General features: G+C 43.2%; 1 protein-coding gene across 1 annotated transcript in view; it reads right to left on the reverse strand.

The window, feature by feature from the left end:
- DOCK5 (dedicator of cytokinesis 5) overlaps positions 1-20711 on the reverse strand; it is a 218508-nt gene that overhangs the window by 158258 nt on the left and 39539 nt on the right. Inside the window, exon 2 of the mRNA XM_027077373.2 lies at positions 742-825. Coding sequence (XP_026933174.1) covers positions 742-825 — 84 coding nt within the window. The remainder of the gene's footprint in view (positions 1-741; positions 826-20711) is intronic.

A 20711-nucleotide genomic window follows, 5' to 3' on the forward strand; every position in this document is an offset into this window, starting at 1 on the left:
GTCTTTGCTTTGATCCTCAACTTCGGTGGCCTGGACGCATGTTGGTGGTACTCTGGGATTTGAATTTGAAATGTGGATACGTGGAGGGGTCCTGCTGGGATTCAAGCTCCACTGAGATGGAGCCACAAGCCTCGGGTGGGGTGGGATGCGGGGGGGAGTGGGCACGACCTGTGCTTTTCAGACAAACCAGGCGTGCTGAGTACTTCCCTACGGCCCACTGACAGGTTAACTGGACCACCTCCCTAGCCTGACCTAATTGCAGGAAATATACTACGGGGCTTTCTGGACCTGCTGTAGCCCTGACCTAGTTCTGTGAAAGAATCTCAGCAGCACCAGTAAGTCTCTCCCTCATTTCTCCCCCAATCTGGCAACATTTAGTGCCAAGTAGAAAGAGCCACTTAATCGGCAGTGTTTCCTTTGCGCGGCAGCCAATCCAGGGTCCCACGTGGCTCCTCCCGGGCCAGCACTGTGTCGGATCCTTCTGCATCCGCGGCTTGGGGTTCAGCTATTCATATGCTCTGACGTTCTGGGGTCTGAGCACGGCGGCACTCATGTATTTGGCTGGCTGTGTTGGAAATCACTCTTAGCACAAAGTTGTATAGCCTAAGTACTTCCTGGGTTTTTTTACTAGCACCATTTCAGGAAGTAAGGCACGCTGATGATTGCTCGAAGTGCCTTATTAATAAGTAACTTCCACTGTGCTTCCCTTTCCCCGTCTGGCAGGAGGCCACCCAGACTTACCCTCATACATCTCCAGGATGTGAACCGTGTCTCCGATCTCCAAGGAGAGCTCCACATCTTGAGAGGCATTGTAGTTATAGATCGCTGGAAATGAGAAAGACATGGGGGAAATGGCATCAGTGGCAGTTAAAATACAAGTCACTACACAGCACAGTCAGTGGTTAATGAATTACTTATGGAACGAACAGCCCTCTATTTAATGATTTTGTGTGAATCACCCACTGTAAAGCAGAGGACATCCTCCTAAACCCCCGTTACTGGTAATTTACACTCATTCTTCCATCTGGCAAAAATTGGTTGGCTGTCTACGACACGTTGTGTTCGAGGCCGGGGACAGAGACAAAACCCACAGGTGGGGTCCCTGCCCCAGGGATTTTTAATAGTCCAGTAGATGGAGGAAGATATTAAATGTATTGTGTTACAGAAACAACTACTTAATTTCAATTGTGGGAAGAGTTATGAAAGAAAACACCAGGCTACAATGAGAATGCAGTGTGGGTTTCTGTAGGTGGGTCCCTTGTCCATCAGACAACAGCCAGCCTCCATCACCACTGAGCTCAAGATCTCTAAGACACAGAATGAGCCATCTCCCGGCTTCGCTGACACAGTAATTGGGAGTCAAAAGGCCACTTTGAGTCCCATCTACCCTGTAGGAGCAGACTAACGCACAGTGCAATGTGGAGACGGCCATCTTTTCCCAGGTCTGGGCGTCCTGGGGAAATGGATTGCCCAGCACCTCCGCATCAAGGTGACCTCAATCACCACATCCTCAGGACTGGCAGTGACTGGGCCAGATTATGGAAAATAGGCTAAGTCTGATGATTCAAAAAGACGACAAACCCGTCTTAAGATGGGTAAGGGCTCCGAAGAGACATTTTACCAAGAATCATATATGCTGGCTAAGAAACACACGAAAGGGTGCTCATCGTCATTAGTCATCAAGGAAATGCAAATTCACCACAAGATACCATTTCACACCCACTAGAATGGCTATGGGTTTTTGTTTGTTTGTTAGGTTTATTTATTTGAGAGAGAGAGACAGAGAGAAAGCGAGCCGGGGAGGGGCAGAGAGAGGGAGAGACAGAATCCCCAGCATGCTCCGAGCTGTCAGCACAGAGTCTGACACGGGGCTCGAACTCACAAACTGTGAGACCATGAGCTGAGCTGACATCAAGAGCAGGACACTGAACTGACGGAGCTACCCAGACGCCCCAGCTAGAGTTTTAAAAAGGTAGACAACTGGCAAGAATGTGGAGAAACTGGAACCCTCACTCATGGCCGGCAGGAATGGAAGACGACACAGCCTCTTCGGAAAACAGTTGGACAGTTTCTTAAGCCACACATAAATTTCCAGTACATTCCCAGCAATTACATTCCCCGCTCACTCTGAAGAGAAATGAAAACACATCTACGCGGCAACTTTCTGTGACTATTCCCAGCTGCTATGGTAGGCAGAAAAATAGCCTCCCAAAAGATAGTCACATCAGATTTCCGGAAACTGTGAATGCTACCTTACGCAGCAAAACATTTAGGCGCGCCTGGGTGGCTCAGGTGGGTAAGCGTCTGACTTTGGCTTAGGTTGTGATCTGGCAGTTCATGGGTTTGAGTCCCGCGTCCGGCTCTGTGCGGACAGCTCGGAGCCTAGAGCCTGGAGCCGGCTTTGGATTCTCCCTCTCTCTCTCTGCTTCTCCCCTGCTTGCTCGAGCTCTCTCTCTCTCTCAAAAATAAATAAACATTAAAAAAAAGAATTGGGGTAAGTTAAGGATCTTGAGAGGAAGAGCATTTTCTGGATCATCAGCGTGGGTCCTAAAGGCAATCACATGTGTCCTGGTAAGAGAGGGCCAGAGGGAGTTTTGGGAGATGCACGGGAGAGAAGGAAATGTGAAGGTGGTGGCAAAGACTGAACCACTGTGACCTCCAGTCAGGGACAGACACAACCACCAGAGGAGGTGGCAAGAAATGGAATCTCCTCGAGAGCCTCTAGAAGGAGCACTGGCTATCAACACCTTCACCTTACACTTCTGGTCTTCAGAGCTGTGAACATAAACTTCTGTTGTTTTAAGCCACTGAGTTCGTAGTAATTTGTCACAACGGGTCACAGGAAACCAAAGTAGCAGTATTTACAACAGCCCAAAAGTGGAAATTACCCATCCACTGATGAACAAATAGATACGTAAAATAGGATCGATCTATACGATGGAACACTACTCAGCAGTAAAAAGGGATGAAATAAGGACACAGGCTACAACACAGGTGAACTTCAAAAAATTTATGCCAAGGGAGGGGGTGCCTGGGTGGCTCCGTCGGTTAACTGGCTGACTTCGGCTCAGGTCATGATCTCACGGCTCATGAGTTCGAGCCCTGCGTCAGGGTCTGTGCTGGTAGCTCAGATCCTGGAGCCTGCTTCCATTTCTGTGTCTCCCTCTCTCTCTGCCCCTCCCCTGCTCACACTCTCTCTCAGAAATAAACATTAAAAATTTTTTTTTTTTAATTATGCTAGGGGTGCCAGGGTGGCACAGTCGGTTAAGCGTCTGACTGTTAATCTTGGCTGAGGGCATGATCTCACAAGCTCATGAGCTCGAGCCCCGCATCAGGCTCTGTGCTGATGGTGCAACACCCACTTGGGATTCTGTCTCCTTCTCTCTACCCACTCCCCGACGTGTGTGCGCATGCTCTCAAAAATAAATAAAGTTAAGAAAATTTAAAAACCATGCTATATGAAAGTCCCATACCAAAAAATCCCGTACTTTAGACCTCTATTTATTTGTGATGCCTAGAATAGGCAAATCTACTGGAAATCGTGCAGCAGCCAGTAATCACTTGTTGCCTGGGCAGGGGAGAGGATGGAATAGCAACTGAGCACAACCAGGCACCAAGGGAGCTTTTCAGGGAGGTGGAAACATCCCCAAACTAGATTTTGGTGGTGGGTACACAACTCTGTAAATTTACTAAAAGTCATCCAGCTTGAAAGGGACGGATTTTACAGTATACAAATCAGAGTTCAATAAAGCTGCTTTTGTCTGTTTGTTTCAGCAGGTTTGTTTCTTGCCCTCGCTCTCTTGGTAAGCGATCTGCGTGGTTCTAGGAAAAAAGAATCACCTTTAGAGATTCTGTTCTTGCCATTCACCTGACGATCCAAGAAACCAAGATGTTCCCCATCCCTGCAGCTCTAACGAGCACGTGAGGATGGTCGCTAACTCATCTGCCAGATCCCACAAAGGTCATTGCCAACTGTGGGTACTTCCTGCTCTTTCTTTTTAAAAAAAAAAAAAATTTAACGTTTATTTATTTTTGAGACAGAGAGAGACACAGCATGAACGGGGGAGGGTCAGAGAGAGAGGGAGACACAGAATCTGAAACAGGCTCCAGGCTCTGAGCCATCAGCACAGAGCCTGACGCGGGGCTTGAACTCACGCACCGTGAGATCATGACTTGAGCGGAAGTTGGACACAACCGACTGAGCCATCCAGGCGCCCCTTCCTGCTCTTTCTTGAACTTGCAACACATCCTGTGACTGCAGCTGGCCCGGAGGCTTCTCCCTACATCACAGGCCGTCAGCGATGGAGTCCACACCTCTAGCCACATCTTTTCCAAGCGGCTTATTTGAAGGGACTCACCCAAAGAGTGTTCTTCTGTAGTCTTGGCACAGAAACCTGGACAAGTTATGTTGAAATGAATTTACTATTGAGCTTTTGGACTAGACAATGAATTCCGAACACGGCTTGGCTAATGAAGTGGGTTAGGAGAAGCTGCAGAGGATGTAAACATAGCAGTGAGTTCCTGATGGATTCCTCGACCCAATGAAGTTCACTTCCTTCGTGTGAGAGCCAGGGGACTCAACTGTGTTGCCCAGTAAGTAAATGTCTGGTTTACTATAGAAAACGTAGATCTCATAGCCTTGACTCCCCCTAGTCCCCATTCACTGGGGAATAGTTCCTTCCAGCGGCCCCCCCTCTCAGATGGAAACAGGAAGTAATGAGAGTGACGTGTCACAACGTGTTGGGTAATGACCAAGCTCTATCTCTTCCTCGTTCTTAGTTATCAGAAAGTAGGTAGAAACTCTCAAAGGCAGCATCCCGCAAAGAGCTACCAAGGATTGTTATAAACACACACACACACACACACACACACACACACACACACACACACACCATATAGACCAATATGTTTCCTTAACTCCTAGATTCCTAAATTTTCCAAAATTCTCCTGGCCTTACTCATCCACGTTAGTCTCCATCATCTGCCAAATGCTATCCTCTGCTCCAGTCAAGACTCCTACGGTCTCCCTAAAGTCTGTGTTCACTTACGGTTTATCCCTCTTTGGAACAACAGCTCATTTTTTGGATATACACACATAACAATCTGAAACTCCCATTCACAATGCTATTCAACAAGTGACGGCGGGGGTCCCTGGTAGCCTACAGGAATCTCTTTCTCCTGACATCTGACATCTTTTCCTTCCGACGCAGTTTGGGTAATTAATCGCAGATAACTTTGCTTATCATCCGCCACCAATTCGAAAGGAAAACTCCTCACAAACGAGGACCCCGTTGCATCTTATTTTCGTCTCTTTCACATTTCCAGACCCTGGATTAGACGCAAAGAAGGTGCTCAAGGCACAAGAGTGACTTTTATAGAAGCTACCAATCGATTCGGTTACTCACCGCTTCTTCCCCAAACTTTAAGATGTGTCTGTCTTCCCGAGAAACGACAGCTGTGGTTCTGCACCGCTCAAGAGAGGGATATCAAAATCACCGCGCCTGCTGCTTTTTGCTTATTACACAAGAGAGAATCCGCCTGCCCAACCCCAGCTTGCGAAAGATTCCCATGGGAAGCACATCCCTCCCAAAAAGCCTTTCGCTGCAGTAAAGTCGTCAGTTAGAGGACGTTCATCTGTTTCACATCTTCGGGCAGAAATGCCAACGAGCTTCCCGACCACTCAGGGCTGTCCTGTATTCGTTCCAAAGGCGCACTTTGGAACCACGCCCTCCCTCTCCTGCTCCTTATTACACCTCATTTCCATTGTATTGTGTACGACTTTACTTCCATACGCAATACGATAACTACAAGAAGTGCACGCCGTGTACCGCAATGACTTAATGAGGAAACAGATTCAGAAGAGACAGACACCTTGCCCCAAGTAACCCAGCTTTACAAGCAGCAAAGCTGGTAAGGGACACAGCCCTGTGATGATGCCTTCCTCACATTTTACAAGGCTGCTCCAGAATGGTGCCTGGAAACCAAGAGTAGAGGCTCACAGATTCTCAACGTGATGCCTGCCTTAGATTTCTCTCGTATAATGGGAACCCAACGTCCAAAAACAAGCTTGATTATACACGAATCGATGACTGGTAATCGTGTCGTCTGCTAGGCTGGTGCTGTTTTTAAAAACAGGCATACAGCTAGCGCTCAGCAGATTGTGCCTTCTCCCCTGGAATGTGAGTAATTCTTATGGAGAAAGACAGATAAAGGGGGAAATGAAGGAAACTCTGAGGGTTAAACAAAACACAACTGAAGACTCAACTATGCCACTTAGACATACATGACCTTGAATGAGTTCCTCAGTGGGAGCCTCGGTTCCCTGTCTGTAAACTAGGCATCAGATCAGATGACTCTAAGGGTCCCTGTGGCTCCAAAATCCCCTGATTCATGAGGTGATGAAAAGAAGCAGGAGAAACAAGTTGTGCTGTTTTGAACTGGCGGGCCCACCGCAATCTCTTGTTTTGTCTGAGGAAATTAAACAAGAACAGGGAGTTGCTGAATATAAATTGCCTAGCTGGCTGCTATGCGCAAGGTTGGGAGAGACGAATTGCGAATTGCGGGGATTTCCCCCTAAGCAGCTTACTGTTTAGATCATCAAAGTATGATTTTGCACAGCCACGTAGGTAAGACGGTATGTCTACAGATGTCAAACAGCTTGCATTTTATCAAATCTTTGATTTGGCCTTTCCTTTTAAACCAGGCTTGTAGGAGGGAGGAAAAAAGAACTTTGAGGTCTTCAGACTCTGCGACAAGAGAACAACAAAATAACACGAACAGGACCCAAAATGAGGATGGGTTTTGACAATGAAAAGTCTATGTGTTACTAGTGGTTAATCTGTCTAATGAATCAGGTTCGTTCACGAATCTTCAAATTACAAGCCCTTGAAGAATAACACAACATGACATTTTCTATTTAGTCGTTTGGTAGAATCTACAAAAGGAAGATCCAGCAAGCCCAGAATAAGGTCCCAATCTGAGTTACTGTTCAGAAAATTGAAAAAGATGACCAAACTTCATCTTCTTCATTATTATCTTGACCTACCGACTCTCAGCCATCAGAACTACAAAAACTTGAAAAAGGCACATCTCACGTTTGATCTTTGCCCTGGAGTTAACGCGGGGATGTCCCGAATGGCCAGGTGGACTTTTTTCTTTTGCTCTTTAATTCCAGTCTACTGTAAGGACCAGAGGATCAGATTCAACAGCAGGTCTGACCTCAAGTAAAAAAAATCTATGGTTTTACACTGAGCATTCCATTTTGGTTCCCAACTAATCTTTTCAGGATGAGACGCTCATCCCGCTCTACTCAGAACTCTCCACGCCAGGTGCCATCGAATGAAGACAGCAGCTTATGCTTCTCCCTAACAGTAGAAGCAGTAGAACAGCAGAACCTCCTCCCTCCACAGGAGCAGGTTCTTACGGGCTTCTTAATTCACTCCCTAGACTACTGAGGAGGAGAGGATGTATTGACCAATTCATTGGTAATTCTTTAGAAATCTCTATTTTAAGAATTATATCTACTTGTAGGTGGAGTTGATAATTACACTTAAACTGGAGAGAGGTTTCATAGATCTAAGTTCAACTAATTTACTGATTGGCTCGCTGTTACCAAGTGGTTACTATGCGCCGTCTCATTTAAACTAATATGAAATTAAATGTACACAGGATGTTTAAAGGAGCAAAGCTGAAACAAGATTGTTCAAAAGTATGGGGGGGGAATCTATGATCTACAAACATGCTGAGCTTTTCCCCATAGCTTCCCCATCGAAAAAGTGAAGGCAACAGTACGTTCTTTATACGATTTTGTGAAGCCCAGAGAGGAGGAGGTATGCAGAATCCCCAGGACCGTGACTAATACCTGGCGGGCACTGAAAAAATGGCGGCCACCTTCCCTTTTACCCCTTCCCTTTTTTGCCCTGTCCAGCTTCCCACTTTGAGCATGATGGCAACCACATCCTCAAAGATGGATGGACACTATCACCCTCACCAATAAGCCAGTGGAAGTCACTCAATGAAAACTGGGAATCAGGAAGACCTACAGAGAAACAAAACAAACTGGCCGCGATAGGCCTTCCAAGGTTAAAGTTGCTGGACAATGAAGTGCAGGTGTCCCTAAGGACGGCAAAGCCGTTTTCCTACAGGAAGCTAAGAACGGAGTTCCCCTAAGAAGCAGCAGGAGAGCCAGGGACTATTTGAATATTTTAACCATTCTCTTGCTGTCCCTTCCAGCATTTCTACAGTGATTTAACTGAGGAACCAGGGTGTCAATACCCCAGATGCCTCAATCACTTGCTCACTGTAGTACCCTCAATCTGGACACAACATTACAACACATTCTAGTATTACTCATGCCTACGGTTCTAGCATCTTCTCTTCTTTTCCAATGATCTCTTTCTTGTTAAGAAAAAGTAAAAGAGAAGAAAACACGAGGGCAAGTAAGGAAGGCTTTTAATGATGAAGTAAGAAAAATCTGACTAATAAGCCCAGAACACTTTCCCCCAACCAAATAAGGTATTAGTCAGGTTCTTCTTGGTATCTCTTCTTATTAAATACAAATTAAATAGATCTGGGGTAAAAACGGTCGGATCTAAGATTGTGTCAAGTTTACTGCCTCTAACTTATGGACAGAAATCATAACTCAGGAATAGAGAATCTGAAGATAAAAGCCACAGATTATTGTGGAATCTAGAACAAGCATCTTGAAATGACGGGCAAAAACGTCAGTGACTCTTTTCTCCATAGAGACCTGAATTTGAGACAAAACACAGCTCACGGAGAAAAGGAATGATCCCTAACCAGGCTGCAAAGGCCATTAATTTGAAAGCATCAAGCTGAAAATAAGAAAACAACCACAGAAGGTTGGGACCTGGGCATACATCTCGGCAGGGCCTGTCCCAGGGCAAGCTTGGCTGGTCGCCCTCCCAGGGCCCACAACCAGGAGGGCCCGATTACATACACCACAGTCACGTCATACTGCGAGCACAGTGAGAAGACAGAGTGTGTGTATACACGACCAGGAGGGAAGGCAGGGATGAAAAGAGTAAAGAGCTAGGGAGAAGGTCAGAGACCAAAGAAATCTGGGAAACCATTTGGTCAAATCTCCCTTGTTTCATAAAGGAGGAAATGGAAGCCGTGGGGTGGGTGGGTGGGTGTGTGTGTGTGTGTGTGTGTGTGTGTGTGTTAGTTGAAAAGTGATAGATGAAGATAAAACCAAATTGCAGTCAGGCCACCGAAGGTCCTTCCCATAGTCTGGCCAAAAAACTACCACCCTGGACTCATACAAGTCATTTAATCTTTTCAGGCTTCAATGTCCTCATCAATAAAGTGACATTTGTGAACTGGTATTTTACCTGCCTCTTAGGGTTACTGTAAGAAATGAAAGGAAACATAAAAATGAGTAATTTTTAGTCATGTCTTTGGAACCGTGATATTTCAGCATAAAAGACAAGTACAAATTTTAAAAAAAGGATAAATAAATCTAGGCTAATCTATTTGAATTAGAAATATCAGTACGGGGGCACATGGGTGGCTCAGTAGGTTAGATGTCTGATTCTGGATTTCAGCTCAGGTCATGATCTCCTGATTCATGGGTTTGAGCACCACGTCGGTGCTTGAGATTCTCTCTCTCCCTCTCTCTCTGCCCCTCCTCTGCTCATAAGCTCTCTCACGTGCACAAAAAATAAATAAATAAAAATAAAAGTATCAGTATGAATTTGGAAATTTTTCCTCCTAAAAATAATAAATATATATGTATATATGTGCATATAATAAATGTATCTGTATATAAGTACATATATATGCAAATACACACACACACATAGATGAATTTCATTTTCACTTGTGGCCATAGCGGGTCAGAGAACACATCAGGGATCAAGTGAACTCTCTCTTCTGAAAGATCTAAAAAAATAGGCAAAATATGACTCTTGGTTTTCAGGCACCAACAGCACGTAGTGCAGAGGGATGCCCGACAGAAGAGAAACAGATGAGGTAAGTCTACAGCTGCCTCTGGTTACTGCTTGAAAAGAGTCTCCAGGCAAATGTACAAGGAGAAGAAACACAAACAGACCCTAGTAGTCACCCTAAGATGAGGAAACAGAGTCAGGGTCAAGGTGGCTAAGATATGCAGGACAGAGAATCAGAGGGGAGTTTCCCTCGAGTCTATCGACAATGACTGGTCGACCCATGTATGCGAAGCAAATACCCGAGGCCAAGGAAAAGAAGCAACGAGAAAAGAACGGAGGAAGCAATTCCCATTCCTCACACAGGGCTAGGAACAGCCCTGGAAAACTCACGTTTTCCACAACCAGAGTGGAGAACTTTGTGATACGTGGCGTCTACTCTGAGTACCAGAAGGGTAGCGCCTAAGAGTAGGGTAGGCAGTGCAACCAGATTGGCCCTAAGGTAAAGGCTGTGTGGGTCCTGCCTGAGATCAAATGCAAATGTGAAAAGAATAAAAATCTTCCTCATAGCTGCATCCCAGAACAAGGCTCACACTCCCAAAGAGATAAAATTTACAATGTCCCAATACCAGTTCAAGATAACCAGGCATGAAAGGATGAAAAGTCAGGAGGTACACAAATCAACAGCAGAAGACCTAGAAATGGCATAGATCAGGCAACGGAGCGTGTTCCAGTTAATTAAAGGAATCGAACCATGCAAAGCATATTCTTTGACTACAATGGAATTAAACTCACGGTCAATAACAGACATTAAAAAAAAAAAATCCCAGAATATTTGAAACTAAACAACCTACCTCTTAACAGTCCCTGGAACATTCATTCGGCCATGTAATCTACCACATTAAGATAAAAAAAAAAGAAAAAGAAAAAGATCATCTCTACCGATGCAGAAAAGGCATTTGATAAAATCTGATATCCAGGCACGATAGAAACTGTCAGCACTATGATACATCTACTGCTAACATCATATCAAATTGTCAAATATTAAGTATGCTTCTGGGACGAGGCAAGGATGTCTGCTCTCATCACTTCCATTCCACATTTTAATGGTGATTCTAGTGTTTAAATAAGTGTTTAATCTAGTGTTTAACCTAGTGTTTAAATAAGGCAAGAAAAAGAAATAAAAAGCTTTCAAATTGGAAAGGATACACAAAGCTGTGTTTGTTAGAAAATAACATGATCATCTACACAGGAAATCTTAAAGGCATTTACAGAAGAGTCACCAGAACAACCCAATCTGTACCAATATAAAAAAATTTATTGTATTTTTCTTTAAAAAAAAAATTTTTTAATGTTTATTTATTGTTGAGAGAGACAGAGACAGAATGCGAGTGGATTAAGGGCAGAGAGAGAGAATCTGAAGCCAGCTCCGGGCTCTGAGCTGTCAGCACAGAGCCCGACACGGGGCTCGAACTCACGAGCCGCGAGATCATGAGCTGAGCCGAAGTCGGACGCTCAACTGACTGAGCCACCCAGGCGCCCCTATTTATTGTATTTTTCTATACTACAACAAGCAAGCTAATAGTGGGTTGTGAGGTAAAGAGCATCTCTTCCTACAGATTCCCAGTGAAACAGCTTGGAAACCAGAGCCCCAGACAGACTCCCGCACAAGTGTACTGAAAAATAGGTTCAAGAATGTTCACAGTAGCAGTGCTGGTAGCAGCAAAACCTGGAATCAGCTCAGTGTCCATTGAAAGGAAAATGGAGAAATAAATTGTGATATATTCGAACATAAAATACACTAGGAAAAACGAATGCATGCAAATTTACACACATACCACTAACAAAATGTTGAGCAAATTAAAAAAAAAAAATCACTGGAGAAATATACACAAGATGATGCTTTTAGAGAAAATCCAAAATCCTGCGAAACTAAATGAATTCGGTTTTTAAGATATGCACGCATATATGGTATAACCATAGGAAAAAAACCCCTGGAAATAAAACACACCAATTTCAGAATATTTTTATATCCAAGCTAGGACTGGAGTGTTAAGACTATTAGGGGGAAGCATGGACATGTGGCTAATATCCAGAGAATCTTTTTGCAATTCATTGGATTGGGATACACAGGAGGGCTTATTACTGTTTCTCTTTATACGCTTCTCAAGTGTTGCGAATATTCTTTTATGTATGTAATACTCAATTCAAACAATGAAAACCAGTTAGACAGATCTACATGTATATACACATGGGGGGGGGTATTTATAACGACAAAATAAACACCTCTTTTACATAAATAATTACATGTTACCATATTCCTTCATATGTATTATTCCTGTGGTCTACAAATGTTAGCATGCATCAAAATCACCTGGAGCGCTTGGTAAAACCCAGATTGCTGGGCCCCGCATCTAGTTTCCAATTAGATCTAGTTTCCAATTAGGAAAGAGGCTCGAGAATTTCCATTTTAACAGGTTTCCAGGTAGCACTGAGGCTGCCCGTTCAAGTCAAGACTTCAGGACCCTCTACGTTACTAGACGAGAGCCTCATAAAAACCAGCAAAGAGCTAACACAGGCCTCATTTGGCAGATAAAGAAAAGTAATCTCTGAGAGATTAAGAGATCTGCGGCGTATGTTATTATGAATCATACCAGCCCTGGACTTGTCCAAACCCCAGTTCTGTATGTATTGATTCTTGGAAGCAACTTAACCTCTTGGGGCCAACAGTTCTATACCTGTAAATTTCATTTATACGATTCTTTTGAGGCGTAAGGGATCATAAAGCGCTTGAATCTGTCCCTGGTATGTAGCAAACCCTGGGGAAATGTTAACTAACTTTACTGCCACTAAGTTAGTAAGCGGTGGAGATGAGATTCAAATCAAGCTCTTCATTTTCAATCAGTGTCAACACAGATGCCTTTTGGTGCCACAAGACAGCATTGAGGAGTGCCACAGAGTCCCACAAATCCTTTTTTTTTTAAGGCCGTTTTAGAAACCAGGGCGCCTGGGTGGCTCAGTTGGTTCGGCGTCCAACTTTGGCTCAGGTCATGATCTCGCGGTTTGTGAGTTCGAGCCCCGTGAGGGGCTCTGCACCGATAGCTCAGAGCCTGGAGCCTGCTTGGGATGCTGTCTCCCTCTCTCTCTTTCTGCCCCTTCCCCACTTGTGCTCTGTCTCTCTCTCTCACAAAAATAAACTTAAAAAAAAAAAAAGACAGTTTTAGAAACCTGTAAAACCAGAAGACTTTAATATAAATTCTAAAATCCAACTGCTCTTTGCACTTAAAAGAAAACTAAGAGCCAGAATGAAGTGGCTTAAGATCATACAGCTAGTTAGAGGAAGTCTGAGATGTGTAAGTGGAAATAATTTTTTTCAAGTGATACATACATGGTCTTTATAATATAAGTAAGCAAGCATGAGGTCTATAAAGATGAGGATCTAAAACTTTCTGATTTACCTTTTTCACACACACACGCACATACACACACAAAAGCAACCAAATGAAATTTTCTTTCCAAGATACAATTGGTTCAAGTCACTTCAATACAAAGATATGGAAAATTCTATCTCATTTCTTCCTGTAATCTAAAGAAAGGCGAATATTTATTTCTCTGATGTAATTTCAGGACAAAAGAAAAATGTAAATTTTGGATTGTATTTCACTATAATCATTTTACATTTTTAAAAATTCACCCGAGGAGTACCTGGGTGGCTCAGTCGGTTGAGTGTCCGACTTCGGCTCAGGTCATGACCTCACGGTCTGTCAGTTCAAGCCTCGCATCAGGCTCTGTGCTGACAGCTCAGAGCCTGGAGCCTGCTTGGGATTCTGGGTCTCCCTCTCTCTCTGCCCCTCCCCTGCACACACTCTGTCTCTCTCTGTCTCTCTCTCAAAAATAAATAAACATTAGAAAAATAAAATAAAATAAAAATTCATCCGAGTTCCGCTTTCTTTTCACACAGATTTGAAAATAATCAAAAGCAGGGGTGCCTGGGTGGCTCAGACAGTTAAGCGTCTGACTCTCGATCTCAGCTCAGGTTTTGATCTCATGGACGTTGAGTTCAAGCTCTGCACAGGGCTGCAAGCAGGCATGAAGACAACTGAAAAAAAATCATCATCATCATCAAAAGCAGAGTTTAGGTAAGTTCTGCTGACTCAACATGCCTCTCAAGTTATCCCCAAAGCATTAAAATATTGTAGGCACGAGTGTTCATAAAAAAATGTTGGTTCATAAAATACGACCACCTAACCTATGACCCAATCTAAATGTTAATAGCAAAGTAACATTTTCCAACCCGAAGTCTAGGCTTCTTTGCTTTCTGGCATTTAAAAATAGAAATCACTCTAAAGCAAGTGGGAAAATATATTTCCTGGTCTTCCACGTTGGCATGTTATATTTTATTTCAATACAACGAATTAGTCAGGAAGCGGTGACCTATAATAATTTCATCGGTTCCACAGCGTAGTGTTACAGTTCCAACTTCTGCTTCTGTGCTGTGAACCCCAAAGAGAGGACAAAATCAGGTACCACCAAAAGGGTAACGCATTTTACGAGCTGCATATATGACATAATCACAGATACTTCACTCCCCGCTCACATCCCCACCCCACCACTCTGCCTCTGAGGGAATTTTTTATGGTATCAGAGCACAGTATACATAAGGAGGAAAAACGAAAATGGGTCTATTTCCGTTAGATGACTGGCGACACGTCATTGAGTCATGCGGGCTCGACCCCGGCAGAGTCATCTTAGACCTGCTGTTCTCTGCATTCCCGTTCTTGCTGTGTTTGTCTTTGCTAGTCATCTAGAACTCAGGTTACGACTCTTGGATCTCTGCTGATCGCCCTGCTCCCAGTGTCTCCTCATGTATAAAACAAGACAAATGATAACTACATCGCAGGGCTGTTGTGGAGATTAAGTAATCTCCCTACAACACGTACCATGGGAAGAAGTAGCTATTTCCGGCATTATAACACCATTCGGCATAATGGTGCCACTCTAACATTTTTCTGACAATATGCGCAAAAATCTTCCGACAGTTCTCTATTTGCTACTGATGCATAGGATTTAAGAATTTTCAAAGCTCATTCCTTCCTGAACCTTCTTTGGTAACCCCTTTGCTTGAACAGCCCTCTCTACTTTTCCCCATTTGATTAAATCCTAGCCAGAAAGCGAACTTAGAAAAGCCCAACTCAACTACAAACTAGCTAGCGTAATCCCAGCCTCTGATGGTTTTACCACTTGAGGGATTACAATGTTGTGCCTTTTCCACTGTTCAGAATTTAATCAACCAATCTGCTGTGTGACTTACCTGCCCAGGTGCCTCCTGGGGCTCTGTGCAAAGAGGAGGCTCACATCACTCACGGTCCCATGTGTCCATGGGCTTCTTGACACCTGCCTTCTTGAAGGGGACTGCTCGACAGTGACAAAAGAGGCCCAACGTAGATCTGTCTCTACTTACCTAAATTACAACACTTCCTTCCCCTCATAGAATCTCCTCAAAAGAGAACTAGGAGTGTTCCTGAGAGCGCCCTTTAGTCAAGCCCTGTCTGTACGCCATTGCAGATCAGTCTTAGTTTTTTCTCCTTACCCACGCTAGGCTGTGATCTTGTTAAAAAGTTCCTCTGGGGGCAGGGGGATGGGTTGGGGATGTAAGTGTGGAGTGAGGTGTGTGTGAATATGTGACACGTGAAAATGTGCCAAGTATAGGGATAGGGATGGCATAGCTCCCTTCACAAATAGGGTTGATTCCAGCTTTTCTCTATCTTGATAGTTCCTTGGACCTTTCAAGAAATTTCAGAACGCGTAAAGTCGGTTGTCTAAGTTTAGAGCCACGTTTCCCCTCTCAATTCTGTCACTTAATAGAAAGTTAAAAAAATATTTTTTATTATTTTTTTCTTAACGTTTATTTATTTTTGAGACAGAGAGAGACAGAGCATGAACGGGGGAGGGGCAGAGAGAGAGGGAGACACAGAATATCAGAAGCAGGTTCCAGGCTCTGAGCCGTCAGCCCAGAGCCCAACGCGGTGCTCGAACTCACGGATCGCGAGATTGTGACCTGCGCTGAAGTCGGACGCTTAACTGACTGAGCCACCCAGGCGCCCCCCCAAAAATATTTTTTAATGTTTACTTATTTTTGAGAGAGACAGAGTGAGAGGCGGGGAGGGGCAGCGAGAGAGAGGGAGACACAGAATCCAAAGCAGGTTCCAGGCTCTGAGCTATCAGCACAGAGCCTGACACAGGGCTCAAACTCACGAACTGTGAGATCATGACCTGAGCTAAAGTTGGATGCTTAACCGATGGAGCCACCCAGGCGCCCCTGGAAAGTTTAATAATATTATTTTTGTTACAAACATTTGAATCTCATCTTTGTCATCCTATGCTTTCTATTTTCTGTAAGTTCTTGTTTTTGTTTTGTTTTTTTCATCTCTTGATCTGTGGACTTTGGTTTCCTTTTCCCTTTCTGGTAATATAAGGTAATTCTCTGTCTAGAGTTTATTCGTATTGGTCAAAAACTGGAAACAACCCAAATGTCCTTCAATAAGAGAATGAGTACACAAGGTGTGGTACATTCACATACTGGAAATCTACTCCACAATAAAAAGGAACCACTGACACAATAGGAATGAATTTCCAGTATATGACGTTAAGTGAAAGAAGCCAGACTGAACAGGAGACATACATACTGTCTGATTCCATTTATATACCATTCTAGAAAAGATAAAACTATGGAGGAGTGAGACAGGCCAGTAGTGGCTAAAGGGATGGGAGGGACCAGAAAGGGGCATGGGAAGAAACTGGTAGGGGACGGAAGTATTCCACATTTTTATTGTGGTAATGGCACAAATGAATGATCTCAAAATTCACAGATCTCTGTGCCGCAGAAGGGGATGTGTACTGTTAGTAAATTATACCACGCTTTTTAAAAATTTTAACAAGATGGGGCGCCTGGATGTCTCAGTCGGTGAAGCGTCCGACTTCGGCCCAGGTCACGATCTCACGGTTCGTGGGTTCGAGCCCCGCGTCGGGCTCTGGGCTGACAGCTCGGAGCCTGCAGCCTGCTTCGGATTCTGGGCCTCCCTTCCCTCCTCCCTCGCTCACTCTCTGGCTCTCCAAAAAAGAAAGTTAAAAAATTTTAACAAGAATGCACAAAAAAGTTTATTCTACTCATGACTGCCCTGCCACTTTAAAAAAAAAAAAAGGAAAACCTCTGGAACGGATGTTAATTATCAGTATCTTCAATTAGACATTAATCAACCGATGGAAGAAAAAACACTTTAAGATCCTCACATCCCTCCTCACACCACTTCCCAGTACTTCTCCTGGTCTGGCAGTTTCATTGCATAAGATTCTAGTTAATCGCTTGTTTTCGTGTAATTTACTTGCTTTGACAAAAACTCCTCTTCCGTGCTATTTTGTATCTATAATTAAACTAATGAGTTGTAAAAAAAAAAAAAGTTAGACAGGGAGGGAGCCAAAGCATAAGAGACTCTTAAAAACTGAGAACAAACTGAGGGTTGATGGGGGGTGGGAGGGAGGGGAGGGTGGGTGACGGGCATTGAGGAGGGCACCTTTTGGAATGAGCACTGGGTGTTGTATGGAAACCGATTTGACAATAAATTTCATATATTGAAAAACAAATAATAAAATAAAATTATTTTATTAAAAAAAATAAAATAAACTAATGAGTTGTAAGTAGTCTTATGTCTAATTGATTTTTGATTTACGACTAACCTTTTCACAGTATTACTTCCTCATTTTTGCATTACTCAGATTAACCTTTAGGTTGTCTAGAGTAAATCTCTACTATTGTTTGAATACTTGTATCTGTGCCACCACCCCCCCCACCACCTCCAGATTCATATGTTAAGATCCTAACCCCAAAGGTGAAGGTATGGGCAGGCAGAGCCTTTGGAAGTGATTAGGTCCTGAGGGTGAAGCCCCCACGAAGAGGATCGGTATCCTGTAAATGAGATCCGACAGAGTTCCCTAGCCAATTCCAGGATATGAGGACACAACAAGCAGTCTGTGAGCAGAGTGTGGGCCCGTATCTGCCATGCTGGTACTCTAATCTCAGACTTCCAGCCTCCAGAACTGTGAGTAGGAAATTTCTGCTGCTGAGTGGGATGCACGGGTGGCTCAGTCAGTTGAGCATCCAATTCTTGATCTCAGCTCAGGTCTTGGTGTCAGGGTCGTGAGTTCAAGCCCTGTGTTAGGCTCTGTGTTGGGCATGAAACCTACTTTAAAAAAAAAAAAGTTCTGCTGCTTATTACCTACCCAGTGTGTGGTACTTTGTTATAGCTGCCCAAATGGACTAAGACAAACCCCCAATAGTAGTAATTCATTTAATTTGAGCATACATGTGGCACTCTTTCTTGGCTCTTGCATCTGTGAATCGCTGTTGTCTTCAAGTTCAACTGAGTTTAGAATTCTTGGGTGAAATGGGGGCATCTGGGTGGCTCAGTCGGTTAAGCGTCCGACTTCGGCACAGGTCATGATCTCACTGTCGGTGAGTTTGAGCCCCACGTTGGGTTCTGTGCTGACAGCTCAGAGCCTGGAGCCTGTTTCAGATTCTGTGTCTCCCTTTCCCTCTGCCCCTTCCCTGCTCGCACTCTCTCTCTCTCTCTCAAAAATTAAAAAAGAAAGAAAGAAAGAAAGAAAGAGAGAGAGAGAGAGGGAGGGAGGGAGGGAAGAAGGAAGGAAGGAAGGAAGGAAGGAAGGAAGGAAGGAAGGAAGGAAAAGAAAGAAAGAAAGAATTCTTGGGTCAATCAACCTTTTGCTCAAAAGATTCAAGTAGACAAAGAAGACCACGAAATAGAAACATACCAAGTTCCTGTAAGATAAAATATTAGTTCTCAGTAAAGATCTCAATGCTCTAAATAAAAGGTTTACTAAATTAAATTCCAATTAAGACCGCAAATGGAGTCTTAAAGAGTTTGACACATAAATCATAATGAAGTTTACCTGGAAGAATAAATGTATGGAAAAAATTAAAAGTATTTTGAAAATGAATAATTAACAAAAGGAGACTTGCCCTCAACAGATTTTTTTTGAAGCTACAATAATGAAACCAAGGTGATTATTTAGAATAGATCAGCTGAACAAAATTTTAAAAATCCAGAAATAGGCCCAAGTATAGTAAAGTGGTAAATTATAAAATGGGCAATCTGAGTAAGATAGAGTAGAAATAATTTAATAGATGTTGCCAAAATATTTGTCTTACTGGGTAGAGAAAAAATAAGTTTGAGGTGCCCTCACACCATATATGAAAACAAATTTGAGATGGATTAGGGATTTAATAAAATAAAAATCATAAAAATACTAAAAGAAAAATATAGAGCAATATATAACTCTGGAAAAAAAGAAAGCCTTTCTTAGCTGATAGCCAGGTCAAATAGCAAAAAGGATTGCAGATCTGGTCAGAAAAAAATTTAAACTCCTATAGAACAAAAGGCCATAAAATGACATGAAAAACGAATCACAAACGGAAAAAATTATAACACACTGGTATGATCATATCAATAATGCAGAAAAAGCTTTGGTAAAATCCAGTAACCATTCATGAAACTGTGATTTATAAGTAAGAAATAAATATTTAGTCTTCATCCTGTTTGTAACACAGAGTCCCTAAAACTTCGGAATTTCCTAGGTGATAACAGTATTAGGAGCATCTTTTGTTCTATTACTGGTCTTTGACCTTGATTTCTGACACAGTGCTCCTGAAACCCTTGTAATTTCCTGGGTGATAGAAGTGCTTTCTGTTCTAATGAGGTAACTCAGGGTGGGCTCCTGGATGAGGGCTGGTCACTGGAAAGACCAAGTCATGATTAGAAGCTTGGAATTCTCAGTCCCACTCCCCATTCTCTTGAGAAGGAAGAAGGGCTAAAAATGGAGTTAATGATAATCAGGGCTACTTGATGAATCCTCCATAAAATCCCTCAGTACAGAGTTTGGAGAGCTTCCAGGTTGGTAAACACATGAATACACCCTTCCTACATACCTTGCTTCATGTACCTCTTCCATCTGGCTGTTCCTGAGTTATATCCTTTTATAATAAATCTGTAATGTAATAAGTCCCCAGAGTTCCATGAGCCACTCTAGCAAATTAAACCTAAAGAAGAGGTTGTGGGAACCTCTAATTTACAGCCAGTCAGTCAGAAGGACAGGTAACAACCTGGACTTGCAATCGGCATTCTGAATTGGAGATCATTAGAATCTTTGATTTGTAGTAGGACCTCAAGAAATACAGGTAACCACCTGGGCGTGAAACTGGCGTCTGAAGGTTTGGGGGGAAAACCTTATAGGACCGACCCCTTAACCTATAGAATTTGACACTATCTCCAGACATATAGTGTCAGAACTGAGTTGAATTGTATTGATATCCAAAACATCGCTTGTTGGGGTATGCGGGGAAACCGCCCCCCCCATACACACACACACACACACACACACACACACACACACACACTTACATTGGAAGTGGTACCAGAATCAACTTACCATTCATGACAAAAACTCTCAGTAATCTAGGAATACAGAGGAATTTCTTCAACTTGATAAGAAGTATCTACAAATAACCTAAGTCAGCATGATACTCAATGGTACGAAACTAGAAGCTTCCACATTATGATCAAGAACAAGTCAAGGATGTCCCCTCTCACTACACCTTTTCAACATCATACTGGAATTCTTAGATAATGCAGTAAGATAAGAAAAGGACATAAATGGTGTATAAATTGGGAAGAAATAAAATTATCATTGTTACAGATGATGTTTGCAGATGTGACCATCTACACAGAAAATCTC

This window comes from Acinonyx jubatus, chromosome B1 (assembly GCF_027475565.1).
Source record: "Acinonyx jubatus isolate Ajub_Pintada_27869175 chromosome B1, VMU_Ajub_asm_v1.0, whole genome shotgun sequence".
Taxonomy (NCBI): Eukaryota; Metazoa; Chordata; class Mammalia; order Carnivora; family Felidae; genus Acinonyx; species Acinonyx jubatus.